The sequence below is a fragment of the Salvelinus alpinus genome, chromosome 17 (assembly GCF_045679555.1).
Source record: "Salvelinus alpinus chromosome 17, SLU_Salpinus.1, whole genome shotgun sequence".
Classification (NCBI taxonomy): domain Eukaryota; kingdom Metazoa; phylum Chordata; class Actinopteri; order Salmoniformes; family Salmonidae; genus Salvelinus; species Salvelinus alpinus.
In genome coordinates this window covers 32104637-32126607 of record NC_092102.1, presented here as the reverse complement: position 1 = coordinate 32126607, position 21971 = coordinate 32104637, and the positions used below count along the sequence as shown (strand labels likewise).

General features: G+C 41.7%; 1 protein-coding gene across 2 annotated transcripts in view; it reads left to right on the top strand.

The window, feature by feature from the left end:
• The window catches only part of LOC139542780 (opioid growth factor receptor-like protein 1), a 49072-nt gene that overhangs the window by 650 nt on the left and 26451 nt on the right, over positions 1 to 21971 (top strand). For both annotated transcript variants that reach the window (XM_071348607.1, XM_071348606.1), the window contains exons 2-3: positions 9947 to 10015; positions 10225 to 10306. In XM_071348607.1, coding sequence (XP_071204708.1) covers positions 9947 to 10015; positions 10225 to 10306 — 151 coding nt within the window. The remainder of the gene's footprint in view (positions 1 to 9946; positions 10016 to 10224; positions 10307 to 21971) is intronic.

The window sequence follows — 21971 nt, the reverse complement described above, 5'->3', positions numbered from 1 at the left end:
TAGCGTTGCATGATCAGTTTAAAGGGCAAATTGGCTCTGGTAGCCAAATACTCAATCTAAACGTGAATCGATTCTCAATTGCAGTACAGTTCTATAAATATAAATTCCTTCACTTTCATATCACATCCAAAAACATTTCTCAAATACAGTTACTGTACCCCAGTGATGTAGTGGTGCCTGGACAAGTGGGCATACTCAAATTTTTCCAAAACATTTCCAAACGGCCCGCCCAGCGAAGGAAATGGAAAGGAAATGCGATGTTTTATCACAAACAGTGACATGCACTCAGAATGACCTAAAATCATTTAATTTATATTGGTCTTTCAGTCAGGCCAACCCAAGCAGTACTGTGCAAGTAGGCTAATAGTAGGCCTACTATTGAAACGGATAAATGAGGCTGTCAATTTATTTTTTATTTTTTTACAGAAATACAATTGTATGTGCTAATACCATAGCAATGTTTGAACTACATCAGGAGACCACTTGAGGTCTGGGAAATTTGAGTGCAGTTTCCTTTTAATTCAAGCGTGCAGGCACCTAGCACTGTGGTTAGCAGTGTTTCTATTGTACATGAGATGGCGTTTGCAAAATTCCTTAATTATTTGACACTTGGATGTTTTAATTCATATTATGAGGCATGTCTTACCTTGCTTCAAAGTACCCTATAGCCAAAATCCCACCATAGAAACACAGAGGGAAAGATTTACTCATATGCGTTCTATTGGTTTTTTGTTAAACTCTTTCATTGTCTAGCAGCCAATCAGACTGTTAAACAGCCATCACTAACATTGAGTGGCTGCTGCCAACATACTGACTCAATCTCTAGCCACTTTAATAATAAAAAATTGGATGTAATAAATGTATCACTAGTCACTTTAAACAATGCCACTTTATATGTTACCCTACATTACTCTTCTCATATGTATATACTGTACTCTATACCATCTATTGTATCTTGCCTATGCTGCACGGCCATCACTCATCCATATATTTATATGTAAAAATTCTTATTCATTCCTTTGCACGTCTGTGTATAAGGTAGTTGTTGTGAAATTGTTAGATTACTTGTTAGATATTAATGCACGGTCGGAACTAGAAGCACAAGCATTTCGCTACACTTACATTAACATCTGCTAACCATGTGTATGTGACCAATTAAAATTTGATTTGAAAGGCATTATCCTAGTAATATTATCAACCCATGATAGTTGTTGCATCTTCAAATCCCCCCTCTTTCTACGTTTCTAATGGATACTTCATCTCTGTCCATGAAACCGCTCGCATGTGCGGCGCGCATTTTGGAACGTTCACACAGGCCTACCGCCGTGTGTGTATTGCTGCACCTAAAATGTGAAGAAATAATAATTTATCAATTTTTAGCTAAATATTCTTATCTGTTCCATCAGCCTTATTCATTTATATAGCACACTCTATATACAAAAGTATATGTGGACACCCTTTAAACGTAGTTGATTCAGCTATTTCAGCCACACCCGTTGCTGACAGGTTTATAAAATTGAGCACACAGCCATGCAATCTCCATAGACAAACATCAACAGTAAAATTTCCTTACTGAAGAGTGCATTCACTTTCAACGTGGCACTGTCATAGGATGCCACCTTTCCAACAAGTCAGTTGGTCTAATTGTTAGCGCTGCCCCGGTCAACTGTAAGTGCTGTTATTCTCAAGTGACTGTGTAGAAGGCCACACAAACCTCACAGAACGGGACAGCTGAAGCGCATAAAAATCAACTTGCAACACTCCCTAACGAGTTCCAAACTGCCTCTGGAAGCAACGTCAGCACAAGAACGCAGATGGCTAATTAGCACAGGTAAATGTAGTACTGTTTTCGGTGAAGGGCAGTAATATGGCAGTGTAGGAAACCAAAACCTATAAAGGTGTGTATCAACTTTAAAATATATATTTATTTCTTCCGAAACCGTACTGCAAGTGATGTGTTAATATTATCAGACCGTGCGTCGTGGCTCTTAACTTCTTAGTTGTACCCCCCTTCTCAATTTCCGCCTAAAGACATACCCTACTCTAACTGCCTGTAGCTCAGGCCCAGAAGCAAGGATATGCATATTCTTGGTATCATTTGAAAGGAAACACTCTGAATTTTGTGGAAATGTGAATTGAATGTAGGAGAATATAACTATGCCAACTAGCTAGCACTCTATCTAGCCTTTAGCCAGTTAGCTAGCTAACATTACTGACTGGAAGTAGCTTTTCATCCCTTTGAACCGAACTAGTACATAATTAGTCAGGTTAGAAAAATAAAGTATGTTAGCTAACACGCACATTATTTATGGCAATATTAACGCTAATTAGTATTGACAAAGTCTGGCGGGAAGAAATTGTTGATAGCTAGCAATAGCTAATTGTCTAGCTGGCTACATTTGCCATTGTTGCCCTGTTGATTAGCTGGCTAGGTAGCTAAGTTAGCTACAGTGCGTTTGGAAAGTATTCAGACCTGACTTTTTCCACATTTTGTTACGTTACAGCCTTATTCTAAAATTGATTCAATTGTTTTATTTGCTCAAACTACACACAATACTGCATAATGACCAAGCAGAAGGTTTTTAGACACTTTTGCAATTGTATTGAAAATGAACTGAAATATCACATTTACATAAGTTTTCAGACCCATTACTCAGTACTTTTGTTGAAGCACCTTTGGCAGCAATTACAGCCTCAAGTCTTCTTAGATATGACGCTATATGCTTGGCATACCTGTATTTGGAGTTTCTCCCATTCTTCTCTGCAGATCCTCTCAAGCTCTGTCAGGTTGGATGGGGAGTGTTGCTGCACAGCTATTTTCAGGTCTCTCCAGAGTAGAGGTTGACCGATTATGATTTTTCAACGCCGATACCGATTTATTGGAGGTCCAAAAAAAGTGCTGATACATTTTGTTTAATTTTTATTTCACCTTTATTTAACCAGGTAGGCCAGTTGAGAACAAGTTCTCATTTACAACTGCGACCTGGCCAAGATGAAGCAAAGCAGTGGGACACAAACAACACAGAGTTACACATGGAATAAACAAACGTACAGTCAATAACACAATAGAAAAAATCTATATACAGTGTGTGCAAATGAGGTAAGGTAATAAATAGGCCGTAGTGTCAAGAATGACAATTTAGCAATTAAACACTGGAGTGATGTATGTACAGAAGATGAACGTGCAAGTAGAGCCACTGGGGTGCAAAGGAGCAAAACAAAAATAACAATATGGGGATGAGGTAGTTGGGTGGGCTATCTACAGATGGCCTATACAGGTGCAATGATCTGTGAGCTGCTCTCACAGCTGATTCTTAAAGTTAGTGAGGGAGATATGAGTCGCCAGCTTCAGCGATTTAAAAGAAGAAAAAAATATATATATATATATATATATATTTTTTTTCAATTTGTTCCAGTCATTGGCAGCAGAGAACTGGTAGGAAAGGCTGCCAAATTAGGAATTGGCTTTGGGGATGACCAGTGAAATATACCTGCCCAGAGCGTGTGTGCTACGGGTGGGAGCTGCTATGGTGACCAGTGAGCTGAGATAAGGCGGGGCTTTACCTAGCAAAGACTTATAGATGACCTGGAGCCAGTGGGTTTGGTGACAAATGTGTAGTGAGGGCCAGTCAACGAGAGCATACAGGTCGCAGTGGTGGGTAGTGTATATTGGGCTTTGGTGACAAAACGGATGGCACTGTGATAGACTGCATCCAATTTGCTGAGGAGAGTGTTGGAGGCTATTTTGTAAATGACATTGCCGAAGTCGAGGATCGGTAGGATAGTCAGTTTTACGAGGGTATGTTTGGCAGCATGAGTAAAGGATGCTTTGTTGCGAAATAGGATGCCGATTCTAGATTTTGGATTGGAGATGCTTAATTTGAGTCTGGAAGTAGAGTATAAAGTCTAACCAGACACCTATGTGTTTGTGGTTGTCCACATATTCTAAGTCAGAACCGTCCAGAGTAGTGATGTTGGACGGGCGGGCAGCGATCGGTTGAAGAGCATGCATTTAGTTTTACTTGCATTTAAGAGCAGTTGGAGGCAACGGAAGGAGAGTTGTATGGCATTGAAGCTCGTCTGGAGGTTAGTCAAGTGTCCAAAGAAGGGCCAGAAGTATACAGAATGGTGTCGTCTGCGTAGAGGTGGATCAGAGAATCACCAGCAGCAAGAGTGACATCATTGATGTATACAGAGAAAAGAGTCGGCCTGAGAATTGCACCCTGTGGCACCCCCGTAGAGACTGCCAGAGGTCCAGACAACAGGCCCTCCGATTTGACACACTAAACTCTATCTGAAAGTAGTTGGGGAACCAGGCAAGGCAGTCATTTGAGAAACCAAGGCTGTTTAGTGTGCTGATAAGAATGTGGTGATTGACAGAGTCGAACGCTTTGGCCAGGTCAATGAAGACTGCTGCACAGTATTGTCTTTTATCGATGGCGGTTATCATATCGTTTAGGACCTTGAGCGTGGCTGCGGTGCATCAATGACCAGCTCGGAAACCAGATTGCATTGCGGAAAAGGTGCGGTGGGATTCGAAATGGTCGGGGATCTGTTTTGTTAACTTGGCTTTCGAAGACCTTAGATCAGCAGGATAGGATAGATATAGGTCTGTAACAGTTTGGGTCTAGTGTCTCCACTTTTGAAGAGGGGGATGACTGCAGAAGCTTTCCGATCATTTGGGGATCTCAGACGATACGAAAGAGGTTGAACAGGCTAGTAATAGGGTTTGCAACAATTGCGGCGGATAATTTTAGAAACAGGGTCCAGATTGTCTAGCCCTGCTGATTTGTAGTGGTCCAGATTTTGCAGTTCTTTCAGAACATCAGCTGTCTGGATTTCGGTGAAGGAGTAGCAGGGGGAGTTTGGGCAAGTTGCTGCAGGGGGTGCTGAGGTGTTTGCCAGGGTTGGGGTAGCCTGGTGGAAAGCATGGCCAGCCGTAGAAAAATGCTTATTGAAATTCTCAATTATTGTGGATTTATTGGTGGTGACAGAGTTTCCTAGCCTCAGTGCGGTGGACAGCTGTGAGGAGGTTCTCTTATTCTCCATGGACTTTACAGTGTCCCAGAACTTTTTTGAGTTTGTGCTACAGGATGCAAATTTCTGTTTGAAAAAGCTAGACTTTGCTTTCCTAACTGCCTTGGTTCCTAACTTCCCTGAAAAGTTGCTTATCGTGGGGGCTATTTGATGCTAATGCCGTACGCCACAGGATGTTTGTGCTGGTCAAGGGCAGTCAGGTCTGGAGTGAACCAAGATCTATATCTGTTCCTGGTTCTACATTTTTTTTGAATGGGGCATGCTTATTTAAGATGGTGAGGAAAGCAATTTTTAAAGAATAAGCAGGCATCCTCTACTGATGGAATGAGGGCAATATCCTTCCAGGATACCCGGGCCAGGTCGATTAGAAATGCCTGCTCGCTGAAGTGTTTTAGGGAGCGTTTGACAGTGATAAGGGGTGGTCGTTTGACTGCAGATCCATTACAGACGCAGGCAATGAGGCAGTGATCGCTGAGATCCTGGTTGAAGACAGCAGAGGTGTATTTAGAGGGCAGGTTGGTTAGGACGATATCAATGAGGGTGCCCGTGTTTACTGATTTGTGGTTGTACCTGGTAGGTTCATTGATAATTTGTGTGAGATTGAGGGCATCTATCTTAGATTGTAAGATGGCCGGGGTGTTAAGCATGTCCCAGTTTAGGTCACCTAACAGTGCGAGCTCTGAAGATAGATGGGGGGGCAATCAATTCACATATGGTGTCCAGGGCACAGCTGGGAGCTGAAGGTGGTCTATAACAAGCGGCAACGGTAAGAGACTTGTTTCTGAAAAGGTGGATATTTAGAAGTAGAAGCTCGAAATGTTTGGGCACAGACCTGGATAGTATTATAGAACTCTGCAGGCTATCTCTGCAGTAGATTGCAACTCCGTCATTATAATAATGACAATTACAACAATACTGAATGAACAATGAACACTTATTTTAACTTAATATAATACATAACATCTATTTAGTCTCAAATAAATAATGAAACATGTTCAATTTGGTTTAAATAATGCAAAAACAGTGTTGGAGAAGAAAGTAAAATTGCAATATGTGCCATGTAAAAAAAGCTCAAGTTTAGGTTCCTTGCTTAGAACGTGAGAACATATGAAAGCTGGTGGTTCCTTTTAACATGGGTCTTCAATTTTCCCAGTTAAGAAGTTTTAGGTTGTAGTTATTATAGGAATTATGACACGTTGACTATTTCTCTCTATACCATTTGTATTTCATATACCTTTGACTATTGGATGTTCTTTTAGGCACTTTATTATTGCCAGCCTAATCTCGGGAGTTGATAGGCTTGAAGTCATAAACAGCGCTGTGCTTCAAGCATTGCTGAGAGCTGCTGGCAAACGCAGTAAAGTTTGAATGAATGCTTACGAGCCTGCTGACTACCACCGCTCAGACTGCTCTATCAAATCCTAGACTTAATTATAATATAAGAACACAGAAATACGAGCCTTTGGTCATTAATATGGTCAATCCGGAAACTATCATTTCGAAAGCAAAACGTTTATTCTTTCAGTGAAATACTGAACCGTTCTATATTTTATCGAACGGGTGGCAACCCTAAGTCTAAATATTGCTATTACATTGCATAACCTTCAATGTTATGTCATAATTATGTACAATTCTGGCAAATTAATTACGGTCACACAGTTCGCAACGAGCCAGGCAACCCAAACTGTTGCGTATACCCTTACTCTGAGAAGTGACACAATTTCCCTAGTTAATATTAGCGGGTTCAAGTCCTAAAATGAATTTCTTAACTAAATATGCAGGTTTAAAAATATATACTTCTGTGTATTGATTTTAAGGCATTGATGTTTATGGTTAGGTACATTTGTGCAAATATTGTGCTTGTTTCGCGAATGCGCTTTTGTTAAATCATCACCTGTTTGGCGAAGTTGAAGTAGGCTGTGATTCGATAATAAATTAACAGGCACAGCATTGATTATATGCAACGCATGACGAGCTAGTTAACTACACATGGTTGATGATATTACTAGGTTAACTAGTGATTATGTAAAGATTGATTGTTTTTTATAAGTTAAGTTGAATGCTAGCTAGCAACTTACCTTGGCTCCTTGCAGCCACAAGGTCTTTTTTGACACTGCACTCTTGGCAGGCTTACCACCTGATACGCAGTTTCCTCGTGGATTGCAATTTAATCGGCATCCAAAAAGGCAGATTACAGATTATGAAAACTTGAAATCGGCCCTAATTAATTGGCCATTCCGACTAATCGATCGACCTCTACTCCAGAGATGTTCGAGCGGGTTCAAGTCCAGTTTCTGGCTGGCCCACTCAAGGACATTCAGAGACTTGTCCTGAAGCTACTCCTGCGTTGTCTTGGCTGTGTGTTTAGGGTCGTTGTCTTGTAAGGTGAACCTTCGCTCCCAGTCTGCGCTCTGGAGCAGGTTTTCATCAAGGATTTCTGTACTTTGCGCCATTCCTATTTCCCTCTATCCTGACTAGTCTCCCTGCCACTGAAAAACATCCCCAGAGCATGACGCTGCCACCACCATGCTTCACTGTAGGGATGGTGTCAGGTTTCCTCCAGACGTGATGCTTGACATTCAGGCCAAAGAGTTCAATCTTGGTTTCATCAGACCAGAAAATCTAGTTTCTCATGGTCATCGTCTTTTAGGTTCCTTTTGGCAAACTCCAAGTGGGCTGTCATGTGCCTTTTACTGAGGAGTGGATTCCGTCTGGCCACTCTACCATAAAGGCCTGATTGGTGGCGTGTGTCGTGGATAATCGTCTCAGAAATATAACACTCTTACAAGAACTTGTAAATTCAATATAGGCTTTTAATATAAAATATCAGAAGACGTGTCAGTCCGCGGAAAGACCCACTTCCATAAGCACTGGCTCTGTTCTTATACACACACACAGCCCATGAGTTCATCACATACGTTAATTAAATTACTTCTCATACGTCATATGTTACCATTGTCTTTCATTTTCAGGCTTCCTGCTTGTTCATGCCCAATAACGCCTGTATCCGCTCTTGATTAGATTACAATGGTCCCAGGACCTTCTCAGTGTCCTAATATAAATATGTATTATGCCTATAGTCCATCTGTTGGTCATTTGGCTGGCCCCCTCCTTTGTATGTCCCTCTGACCTCGGTTTTTCCAGCTCTTCTATGTACTTATGGCCTTGCTTTAGTTTCCTGTCCTAGACAATAGACAATGTACTTTAAGTTTACCCTAAGCCTTTATGCTTATAATGGCTTTGGCCATTATGTCTTATGTCTTTGGTTTCCTGTTTTTACCAGAATGGCAAATGCACTTACGTGTTGCCTTCTCCTCTTGTAGTCTAATGTACACTTCTATGTCTGTCCCTAAATGTATCATTCACTCCCACACGTGCTGCAGAGATGGTTGTCCTTCTGGAAGGTTCTCCCATCTCCACAGAGGAACTCTGGAGCTCTGTGAGAGTGACCATCGGGTTCTTGGTCACCTCCCTGACCAAGGCCCTTCTCCCCGGATTGCTCAGTTTGGCCGGGTGGCCAGGTCTAGGAAGAGTCTTGATTATTCCAAACGTCTTCCATTTAAGAATGATGGAGGCCGCTGAGGTCTTGGACCTTCAATAGTCTGAATATTTATGTAAATAATTTTTTATTATGAATCTTGCGAAAATGTCTAAACCTGTTTTTGTTTTGTCATTATGGGGTATTGTGTGTAGATAGTGAACCATTTAATCAATTTTAGAATAATAATAAAAGTAACAAAATGTCAAAAAAGTCATGTCTGAATACTTTGACTGCACTGTATAATGTTAAAGGAAAAGTTAACCCAAAATCTAGAAACTCCCAAGTGATTCCATATTGATACTAGTTCAGTGGAGTTTGCCCCTCTCCCTGGATAGCAGATTTGAGGCAACTGCAAAAACGGGTCATTTGACTTGTGATGTTGCTTGATGCAGGCCTGCCTCACACTGCTCCATTGTCAGTGAATGAATGATTCACAAATCCGTGAACTGTGGACAAATTCATTGTTTTATTGAAAGGTTACATGCCGAATTAGCAATTTGGCAAAAGTACTATTGGTTTTCAGTCAAGAAATGTGTACTTTCCTACCTAAAATATTTGAAATTATTTTGTATCATTTTATGTAGCGATGGGTAACAACTGGGATCTTGTGGCGGAAACCCTGCTCACAATTATTGTCACTTATTTTGTGACCCCTTTTTGCAGCGGTCTCAGTTCTGCACTCCAGGGGGGGAGGCGGCAAACTCCAATGAACTAGTTTCAATATATGGAATCACTTGGGAGTTTCTGGATTTGTGGTAAAATTATCCTTTAACATTAGTTATTGGGAAGATGTGTTGCCATCAAACACTTTCTACCAGTGACCTGAAGTAGTGTGTACTTGATTTGTACTGTTGATTGAACTACGTCTCTAAAAGGCTTGCTAGGCCAGGTAGCTAGCTAATCAGAAGTGAATATGTGAATTCCCATGGAGTCGCAATTGCATACTCCTCGTGTTCTCTCCTTGCCTCCTTCTCAAAACCCATTGGAGAAGATCAGAGGGGACGGTCCTCTGGCGTTCTCATCCAATGGGTTTTGAGAAGGATGTGAGTATGCAATTGAGATTATCCCCCAGTCTCTGTCAGTGGTGACAACCAACCAGGGTGCCATGCAGAAATGTAACAGGTAGACAGTGGAATGTGTAGAATGCACAAACTGCTGCTGTTTTGAGCTGGTTCAGGTTGCCCCTACACTGTCGTCCTTCTCTGCAACTGGCCAAACAGGGAAACTATGGGATGATTCTTGTCTCCTCTTCGGTTCCATTGACTTGACACCCAGGTCAGTCTTTTTAGGTACACAAAGGGACAAATAATGCCAATTGATTTCTGCCAAATGTAACATCCAGTGTCTCTGATGTACCATGTCTTCCAGTGGTCAAACAATTCCTCCAGAAACATGAGGGCTGCGAAGGACATGCAGAACTACAGACGAGGGTATCCTGTAAGTATAAGGTCCCTTGTTATTACACAGGAATAGGGCCTGGAGTTTTTGTTCATGTGAACTTGACAGGAAAGCTAGGTTAACCTGGGCTTACCAAGACCCAATGTTTTTCCTGACCAGAACTCCAGGCCCTACACATCTGCTTACATCTTGTAAAAGTCTTTGAGATGTCATCTAGACATCTGACTGCTATTTCTGTGTCTCCGCAGAATCTAACAGATGATGAATGCTCAGAAGAAAGAATGTTTAATTTAAAATTCTATCTCAATGAATACCCCTCCTCCCCTGATGGTAGGTCACTTGCTATTTAATCAGTTTTCAATGGCTATAACATGTGTGTAATGAGTAATCACCTATACAATGCCTTGCAAAAGTATTCATACCCCTTGGATTTCTTCATTTTGTCATACAAAGTGGGATTAAAATGTGTATATATATATATATATATTTTGTCAATCTACTCAATACTCTATGTATGTATAACGATTAATACACATGTCATAAGTGTTTAGGCAATCCTAAATAAGTTTGGCAGTAAAATTTGTCTTAACAAATCACATACAGTAATAAGTTACATGGAATAATAGGGGTTGACATTATTTTTGAAAGTGTCGTAAAGGGCAGTGATGAGTAACAAATCAGACATCTCTTTAAGCATGGTCATGTTAATAATTATGCTCTGGATTATTTATTAAACCACCCAGACACAGTTGTCTTTCTGAACTGAGCTGCAGGATAGGAATGAAACTGCTCGGGGATGTTCCCATGAGGCCATTGGTGCTTTTAATACAGTTCGAGTTCATTGGCTGTGATGGGAGAACTCAGGATGGCTCAACATTGTAGTGACTCCACAATAATGACTTAAATGACAGTGAAAATAATTCTATATATACAGAATAAAAAATAATCTTAAACGTGCAACTAGACCCTAAAGTAATATTGCAAAAAAAACACAAAGGAATACACTTTTTTGGCCTAAATGCAAAGCCTTATGGTTGAACTTGTGAAGTTTGCATAGAAAAATAGATTTGACAGTTGCCTGCTAGGGTGCATTTCCATTTTTATTCTACAGTTTAAACAGCTGGACATAATGACGTCACACGGACACACAAATACAGTGGCAAGAAAAAGTATGTGAACCCTTTGGAAATACCTGGATTTCTGCATAAATTGGTCATAATCTGATCATCTACAGTGAGGGAAAAAAGTATTTGATCCCCTGCTGATTTTGTACGTTTGCCCACTGACAAAGAAATTATCAGTCTATAATTTTAATGGTAGGTTTATTTGAACAGTGAGAGACAGAATAACAACAAAAATATCCAGAAAAATGCATGTCAAAAATGTTATAAATTGATTTGCATTTTAATGAGGGAAATAAGTATTTGACCCCTTCTCAATCAAAAAGATTTCTGGCTCCCAGGTGTCTTTCATACAGGTAACGAACGGAGATTAGGAGCACACTCTTAAAGGGAGTGCTCCTAATCTCAGTTTCTTACCTGTATAAAAGATACCTGTCCACAGAAGCAATCAATCAATCAGATTCCAAACTCTCCACCATGGCCAAGACCAAAGAGCTCTCCAAGGATGTCAGGGACAAGATTGTAGACCTACACAAGGCTGGAATGGGCTACAAGACCATCGCCAAGCAGCTTGGTGAGAAGGTGACAACAGTTTCTGTGATTATTCGCAAATGGAAGAAACACAAAAGAACTGTCAATCTCCCTCAGCCTGGGGCTCCATGCAAGATCTCACCTCGTGGAGTTGCAATGATCATGAGAACGGTGAGGAATCAGCCCAGAACTACACAGGAGGATCTTGTCAATGATCTCAAGGCAGCTGGGACCATAGTCATCAAGAAAACAATTGGTAACACACTATGCCGTGAAGGACTGAAATCCTGCAGCGCCCGCAAGGTCCCCCTGCTCAAGAAAGCACATATACATGCCCGTCTGAAGTTTGCCAATGAACATCTGAATGATTCAGAGGACAACTGGGTGAACGTGTTGTGGTCAGATGAGACCAAAATGGAGTTCTTTGGCATCAACCCAACTTGCCGTGTTTGGAGGAGGAGGAATGCTGCCTATGACCCCAAGAAACCATCCCCACCGTCAAACATGGAGGTGGAAACATTATGCATTGGGGGTGTTTTTCTGCTAAAGGGACAGGACAACTTCACCGCATCAAAGGGACGATGGACGGGGCCATGTACCGTCAAATCTTGGGTGAAAACCTCCTTCCCTCAGCCAGGGTATTGAAAATGGGTCGTGGATGGGTATTCCAGCATGACAATGGTCCAAAACACACGGCCAAGGCAACAAAGGAGTGGCTCAAGAAGAAGCACATTAAGGTCCTGGAGTGGCCTAGCCAGTCTCCAGACCTTAATCCCATAGAAAATCTGTGGAGGGAGCTGAAGGTTCGAGTTGCCAAACGTCAGCCTCGAAACCTTAATGACTTGAAGAAGATCTGCAAAGAGGAGTGGGACAAAATCCCTCCTGAGATGTGTGCAAACCTGGTGGCCAACTACAAGAAACGTCTGACCTCTGTGATTGCCAACAAGGGTTTTGCCACCAAGTACTAAGTCATGTTTTGCAGAGGGGTCAAATACTTATTTCCCTCATTAAAATGCAAATCAATTCATAACATTTTTGACATGCGTTTTTCTGGATTTTTTTGTTGATATTCTGTCTCTCACTGTTCAAATAAACCTACCATTAAAATTATAGACTGATAATTTCTTTGTCAGTGGGCAAACGTACAAAATCAGCAGGGGATCAAATACTTTTTTCCCTCACTGTAGTTCACAACAATATTTATACGTTTTCATGTCTTTATTGAACAAACCGTGTAAACATTCACGGTGCAGGGTAGGTAAAGTATGTGAACTAGAGGTCGACCGATTAATCGGAATGGCCGATTTTCAAGTTTTCATAACAATTGGAAATCGGTAATTTTGGGCGCCTATTATTTATATATATATATATTTTTTTTTTTAATTACACCTTTTATTTAACTAGGCAAGTCAGTTAAGAACACATTCTTATTTTCAATGACGGCCTAGGAACGGTGGGTTAACTACCTTGTTCAACGACAGATTTTTACCTTGTCAGCTCAGGGATTCAATCTTGCAACCTTAGTTAACTAGTCCAACGCTCTAACCACCTGCCTCACGAGGAGCCCGCCTGTTACGCGAATGCAGTAAGAAGCCAAGGGAAGTTGCTAGATAGCATTAAACTTATCTTATAAAAAACACTCAGTCATAATCACTAGTTATAACTACACATGGTTGATGATATTACTAGTTTATCTAGCGTGTCCTGCGTTGCATATAATCGATGCAGTGCGCATTCGCGAAAAAGGACTGTCGTTGCTCCAATGTGTACCTAACCATAAACATCAATGCCTTTCTTAAAATCAATACACAGAAGTATATATTTTTAAATCTGCATATTTAGCTAAAAGAAATCCGGGTTAGCAGGCAATATTAACCAGGTGAAATTGTGTCACTTCTCTTGCATAAAATACAGAACGGTTCCGTGTTTCACTGAAAGAATAAATGTTTTGTTTTCGAGATGATAGTTTCCGGATTCAACCATATTAATGACCTAAGGTTCGTATTTCTGTGTGCTATTATGTTATAATTAAGTCTATGATTTGATAGAGCAGTCTGACTGAGCGGTGGTAGGCACCAGCAGGCTCGTAAGCATTCATTCAAACAGCACTTTTGTGCGTTTTGCCAGCAGCTCTGCTGTTTATGAATTCAAGCCTATCAACTCCCGAGATTAGGCTGGTGTAACCGATGTTAAATGGCTAGCTAGTTAGCGGGGTGCGCGCTAATAGCGTTTCAAACGTCACTCGCTCTGAGACTTGGAGTAGTTGTTCCCCTTGCTCTGCATGGGTAACGCTGCTTCGAGGGTGGCTGTTGTCAATGTGTTCCTGGTTCGAGCCCAGGTAGCGGAGAGGGATGGAAGCTATACTGTTACACTGGCAATACTAAAGTGCCTATAAGAACATCCAATAGTCAAAGGTATATGAAATACAAATCGTATAGAGAGAAATAGTCCTATAATTCCTATAATAACTACAATCTAATACTTCTTACCTGGGAATATTGAAGACTCATGTTGAAAGGAACCACCAGCTTTCATATGTTCTCATGTTCTGAGCATCGAACTTAAACGTTAGCTTTCTTACATGGCACATATTGCACTTTTACTTCTCCAACACTTTGTTTCTGCATTATTTAAACCAAATTGAACATGTTTCATTATTTATTTGAGGCTAAATTGATTTTATTGATGTATTATATTAAGTTAAAATAAGTGTTCATTCAGAATTGTTGTAATTGTCATAAAAAAATCGGCCGATTAATCGGTATCGGCTTTTTTTGGTCCCCCAATAATCGGTATCGGCGTTGAAAAATCATAATCGGTCGACCTCTAATGTGAACCCTTGGATTTAATAACTGGTTGACATTACTTTGGCAGCAATAACCTCAACTAAATGTTTTCTGTAGTTTGTGGTGGCATTTTCCTGTTTTACCAAATGAGTTACAAACCACACCAGTCAGTTATACTTAAACTTCATCTTTAATAAGCTTTAGCCTTTGACTTTCAACAATTCACTATCTATAATGAATTGTGAGTGACTACAGAAGAATACAAAGATCTTTTATAGCCAAGATACACCCCTCTCAACTTACATGACGAACCACAGATCTTAGGAACTCTTCACAAAGGGACTTTTACTTGAGAAAGGAGTATCCCTTAACCAGATAGCATTTGCTATAAATTATCGCTCAGTTTGGTCTCTTAAACGAGGTTCTAATCTCGTTTCTGGTACTTCATAGTACAAAAACATTACCTCATCCAAGGCATAACTCAATTGTCAACTCTAGATACTCCCATCTCAAGTAAACCCCCTCTTGACCCCACTCCTGGACAAGCTCACTGAGGGGAGTGCGCCACTAAGTCATACACTGTCCCAGGATAAGTGTAAGATGAGAGAGGACATACAATGTTTTCAGACACTGCCATACACCTCCCCCAATGGGAAAAGGAGGGAGTGACTGGCGCACAGACATTGTGGAGACAAGTAATTCGTTTCCCATTAATCACGCCATCCCTTCACATGGTTTAAGAATAGGTAAAGACATATTCACATATGAAGACAATATTCCATTCTGTCCTCTTCCCTTTCTGATATTCTGCATAGCACCAGGGACATGTGAAAGACAAGCCTGACTTCTCCCCTCTCTGGGCCCCAAGTGACTGAGCCCTAGCTGAGGGGAAAGTGCAACTGCCAACACTATAGTCCAAAAGGATACATTCTAATGACAAGTATCTCACATAAGCATATTATATAAATAAAACATCTTATTTATCTACGTTACCAAACTAATTCTGATTAATCTGCCACAAGTTGCGGATCAGACCTGCACAACGGTCAGGAGGAATTTTGGACCATTCTTTACAAAACTGTTTCAGTAGAGCCATATTCTTGGGATGTCTGGTGTGAATTGCTCTGTTGAGGTCATGCCATAGCATCTTAATCGCGTTGAGGTCAGGACTGAGCCATTCTGTTGATTTACTTCTGTGTTTTGTGTCGTTGTCCTGTTGCATCACCCAACTTCTGTTGAGCTTCAATTGGCGGACAGATGGCCTAACATTCTGCAAGCTGTCCAGTCCCTGAGGCAGCAAAGCAGCCAGTGTTGCCAACTAATTTTCAGGGGAAGTTGCTCGAGGCAGGTCGATTTGTTGCTAAATGATGTTGTGATGTCATTACGTAATAACGTAAAACTGCGTCATTACTTAGAATACACAATAATGTAACTCAAATTGACTGGCCATCTCGGCGAAAAATATGATTTTACATTTGTTACTTTAGATTTGTTTGTTTATTATCATATATTTTTATTTGTAAAAGTAATATAAACAACCCATTTTATATGATCACATTTTTATTTTTAAACACAACACACAACACATTATTGAAAGATTACATTTTATTTATTTTCTTTTTAACTAGTAAACCTCCACATTCTTAACAATTATAGTTTTAAGCAGTGTATTGGTAGTTAACATGCTACCTAACTGATGAACAATTATAGGTACAAGCTAATAAGGTATATATGCTATCTTATTGAACAAGCAACTTATCTCAAATAATGTCTGCGCTTAGGCATCTCTCTCCAGGTTGTTGTGCTGCTTGGCTGGCTAGCTGCTCAATGGTTTCCTCCAGATATTGCCACTGTTCTCGCACACACTGCAGTGCACACTGCCACCATCAGCTGTGTGTCTCCGCCAGTTCCAGAAAGTCCACTCCTTGCATACGTACTGTAAATATGATGAATCATAGATTGGCAAGGAAATCCTCTTCATCTTCACTGTCCAACTGCATTGTCACGGAGTGGCCTTAAAGCTGCTGTGGTGCCAAACTGCTGCAGAACTTCATTTGGTAGTTTATGCTGGTAACAGGTATCACCAGCCAGCTTCAGTCCATACCGCACCAGGAGTATGGAGTTGAGTGTGCAGTGACACTATTTCTTAACTTTGACTTGACCACACTCATTTGGCTGACCAGCCGTTCAACCTCCGCATTTGAGTGTGGCAAGGAGAGGGCAGCGAGTGCAGCTTTGCACAGTTCTTCAAATGGATTTGACCCGGAAGAGTCCGTGTAGTTCTTGACTTCACTCCAAAACTCTACTGTATTTTCAGTTGAGTCCCACCTAAACAGATGAATGTTTCTCCATTGGGAAACAATTTTATCAGTTTGGGGCTGGTATCCCAGTAGCTTAGGTACTTTGATCATTTCAGTGGTGCCTTTATTGTGCTTCAGCGTTTCCTTAACACTGAACAAGGCCATGTGTTGCAAGGCTTCTAGGTTGTCTGGGAGCCTTGCTTGCAGCTCCTTGCTTAAAGCAACAATGTAGTTGATGCACTGTCTCCGAATGACCTTTTTGTCCTCTGCCGCAAGACTGAGTTGGTACACCGTGCTCTCTAAAAGGTACTCAAGGTATGGTGATGGACTGAGATGTTCATCAATGGCATCCTTCAGGACATCAATTTTTGCCATAGGGTTGACTACTCTGCTGCAAATTGATGTTAAGAGGTGTACCAGATTGTTCAAAAGCTTGACAGGATCTGTTTGCTCTCCCTCAAATGACTTCACTGCAACTTGTATGTCAGACAGGATTGATTTCAAGAATGAAGAATGTCAGGTAGACATAGTTGGTCATGTACATGGCGTGGAGCACATCTTCCATGTAGCAATGCTCACTGGCCTTGGTCAACTCAAAGTGGAGTTTCAGTTCTTCCCACTGGCTAAATATACAAGTTACCGCAGGCTCAATCAATAGCCAACGTGTGGCACACACTTTGGTGATCTGCAGGGGTTTCTGGCCACAATTAATGGTGGCATACACTGCTTTGTACGCCTCGTGCCGTTTTGGGGAAATCGAAAACCAGTTGTAGGTTTCCCTGATTAAGTACTCAACACTCCGAGGGATGGTTTCTTTGGATGCTGCACTGACAGCCAATTGTCAAGAATGGCACACACAAGCGGATGAGTATCAAATTGGGCAATGCACATTCTTCCTTTTAAAATCTTGTGCACCCCAGTCATCACGGACACATTATCAGTGCCAATACCCTGAAGATTCTCTTTTTTAAGGTTATACTTCTCAAGAAACTCAACTACCGCCTTTACTATTGATCTGGCATCGCACCCCTCCAATTCAACCAGCCCGAGAAATGTGGACACAACGGTTCTTTTTTTAGCACTGAAATACCGAATCACCACACCCAGGTATTGCGAGACACAGACATCTACGCAACCCATTTTGAAAAAAGCCACGTTCGACATGATTACCTAGACATTCTGACCAGCTCCAATAGACAAACGCGTGCTATATAGCAGACCAATCCAAAGTCATCTCTTGGAATGTCCAGCCCACTTATCTCAGCCAATCATGGCTAGCAGGAAGGTTGCCCACTTTCTGTTGCTAAACCAACTAGGCTCATAATTTAACACTTTTATTTGCATTTTCAAATGGCATACATGTTTGATATTAAAGGCACATGAAAGTTTACGTTCGAGAAGGCATTTCTGCCAAAAAAGGCATTTTGCTAAAAATGTTTTACGTTCAAACAGCTCTCCTGTGAAGTCGTGACTTGAGACATATGGCTAGTTTCCTGAATCGGGTCACATGGGCACAAAAGTTGATAGAAATAAGCTTTTTTTGCATATGGAACATTTCTGGGATCTTTTATTGCAGCTCATTAAACATGGGACCAACACTTTACATGCTGTGTTCATAAAGCTCCATTCCACTTTCAAATTCTAAATGCCTACTGCTTGCAAAATCTTTTCTACCCCCTATAAAAGTATTTCTTTGCAGGACCAGGATTGTCCTGACTTTCAAGAATGCCTGAATTGCTTTGCAATCCAAATGATTTCAGATCTACAGGAGTGCAAGTTTCCCCATGGCTCGGACAGTGGCGATACATTGACACATGACAATATGGTAATAGCCTATTAGTAAATTGCATTCAATGTTGGCTTTCGCGGGCTACCTGAGACATGAAACAGATAGGTGGGAGGGAATACAGGCTGCCGCCAATTTATTAATGCACAATTTGCCTAAATGGGTAATGAAAACACTTCAAGTCACTACATTATTATTGATCTGTGCTATCAGGAATCCTTGGGACATCCCTACCCCAAACTGAAATGGTCCACTCACACAGACCGTGTGGTGAAGGCGCAACAGTGCCTCTTCAACCTCAGAAGGCTGTCACCCAAAACCCTGACAAACTTTTACAGATGCATAACCGAGAGCATCCTGTCAGGCTGTGATACAGCCTGGTACAGCAACTGCACCGCCCCATTTCTCCTTCACCCAAATTCAGATAGTTGATGTTCTGAAAGGGCTGCAAAATCTGGACCCCTACAAATCAGCCTGGCTAAGACAATCTGGACCCTCTCTTTCTAAAATTATCTGCCGAAATTGTTGCAACCCCTATTACTAGCCTGTTCAACCACTCTTTCGTATCGTCTGAGATTCCCAAAGATTGGAAAGCTGCCACGATCATCCCCCTCTTCAAAAGGGGAGACACTCTAGACCCAAACTGCTACAGACCTATATCTATCATACCCTGCCTTTCTAAGGTCTTCGAAAGCCAAGTTACCGACCATTTTGAATCCCACCGTACCTTCTCCGCTATGCTAGCTGGTTTCAGAGCTGGTCATGGGTGCACCTCAGCCACGCTCAAGGTCCTAAACGATATCATAACCGACATCGATAAAAGACATTACTGTGCAGCCGTATTCATCGACCTGGCCAAGGCTTTCGACTCTGTCAATCACCGCATTCTTATCGGCAGACTCAACAGCCTTGGTTTCTCAAATGACTGCTTCGCCTGGTTCACCAACTACTACTTTGATAGAGTTCAGTGTGTCAATCGGCGGGCCTGTTGTCCGGACCTCTGACAGTCTCTATGGGGGTGCCACAGGGTTCAATTCTCGGGCCGACTCTTCTCTGTATACATCAATGATGTTGCTCTTGCTGCTGGTGATTCTCTGATCCACCTCTACGCAGACGACACCATTCTGTATACTTCTGGCCCTTCTTTGGACACTTAACTAACCTCCAAATGAGCTTCAATGCCATACAACTCTCTTCCGTTGCCTCAACTGCTCTTAAATGCAAGTAAAACTAAATACATGCTCTTCAACCGATCACTGCCCGCACCTCCCCGCCCGTCCAGCATCACTACTCTGGACGGTTCTGACTTGGGTATTTGTATTGTCCACATATTCTAAGTTTCTGGTTAGACTGTGTACTCTCCTTCCAGACTCACATTAAGAATCTCCAATCCAAAATGAAATCTAGAATCGGCATCCAATTTCGCAATAAAGCATCCTTCACTCATGCTGCCAAACATACCCTCGTAAAACTGACCACCCTACCGATCCTCGACTTTGGCGATGTCATTTACAAAATAGCCTCCAACACTCTACTCAGCAAATTGGATGCAGTCGATCACAGTGCCATCCGTTTTGTCACCAAGCCCCATATACTACCAACCATTGCGACCTGTACTCGCTCGTTGGCTGGCCCTCGCTTCATACTCGTCGACAAACCCACTGGCTCCAGGTCATCTACAAGTCTCTGCTAGGTAAAGCCCCACCTTATCTCAGCTCACTGGTCCCCATAGCAGCACCCACCTGTAGCACGCGCTCCAGCAGGTATATCTCACTAGTCACCCCCAAAGCCAATTCGTCCTTTGGCTGCCTTTCCTTCCAGTTCTCTGCTGCCAATGACTGGCACGAACTGCAAAAATCAATAAAGCTGGAGACTCATATCTCCCGCATTAGCTTTAAGCACCAGCTGTCAGAGCAGCTCACAGATCACTGCATCTGTACATAGCCCATCCAACTACCTCATCACCATACAGTATTTATTTATCTTGGTCCTTTGCACCCCAGTATCTCTACTTGCACATTCATCTTCTGCACATCAGTCACTCCAGTGTTTAATTGGTATATTGTAATTACATTGCCACCATGGCCTATTTATTCCCTTACCTCCCTTATCTTACCTCATTTGCACACACTGTATAAAGACTTTTTTTCCCTACTGTATTATTGACTATGTTTGTTATGTGTCGAACGGCTTTGCTTTATTCTTGGCCAGGTCGCAGTTGTAAATGAGAACTTGTTCTTAACTAGGATACCTGGTTAAATAAAGGTGAAATAAAAAACTGCAAGGCTGTCCAGAGGGTGGTGCTGTCTGCCCAACACGTCACCGGGGGCAAACTACCTGGCCTCCATGACACCTACAGCATCCAATGTCACAGGAAGGCCAAAAAGATCAATGACATCAACCACCCGAGCCACTGCCTGTTCACACCGCTACCATCCAGAAGGCGAGGTCAGTACAGGTGCATCAAAGCTGGAACCGAGAGACAGAAGCGATTTTTCAATCTCAAGGCCATCAGACTGCTAAACAGCACTCACAAACTCAGGCTGCTGCCTCTTACATTACTCGTATCACATGTATCTTATACCATCTATTGCACCTTGCCTATGCCACTCGGCCATCCCTCATCCATATACTTACTTACACATATTCTCATTCACCCCTTTAGATTTGTGTGTATTAGGTAGTTATTGGGTAATTGTTAGATATTACAGCACTGTCGGAACTAGAAGCACAAATATTTCGCTACACTCGCATTAACATCTGCTGACATGTGTATGTGACCAATAAAATTTGATTTGAGAAGGCTGACGTTTTTTTTACGTGTTCCTATCCAATTGTGTTTTTGTTTTTTTTGCCTGTAACTTATTTTTTAACCTATTTTTACATAATGTTGCTGCTACCGTCGCTTATGACTGAAAATAACTTCTGGACATCAGAACTGCGATTGCTCTCCTTTAACCAGCCCGACGTGAATGACATACTGCTTTCTTGGGAACAGACCCAGATCCCCGTCATTTGCGTGAAGAGAAGGTGGAGTAAAAGGGGCCGGAGGGTGGGCTGCCTTCTGAGAATTAGTAGGTGTTTGAATAAACCCCCAATGCCTTCCATTCTGCTAGCAAACGTGCAATATTTGAAAAATAAAACCGATGACCTACACAGAAGATTAAACTAACAATGAGACATTCACAAGTGTAATATTTTATGCTTCACGGCGTCGTGGCTGAACGACGTCAACGTACAACTGGCTGGTTATGCTCTGTATCGGCAGGATAGAACAGCGGCATCTGGTAAGACGAGGGGCGGCGGACTATGTATTTTTGTAAATAACAGCTGGTGCACGATATCTAAGGAAGTCTCGGTTTTGCTTGCCTGAGGTAGTGTGAGATACTCTAACTAGGTAGAGTTTTCATCTCTATTTTTGTAGCTGTCTACATACCACCGCCCTCAATGAGCTATTTTCCGCCATAAACA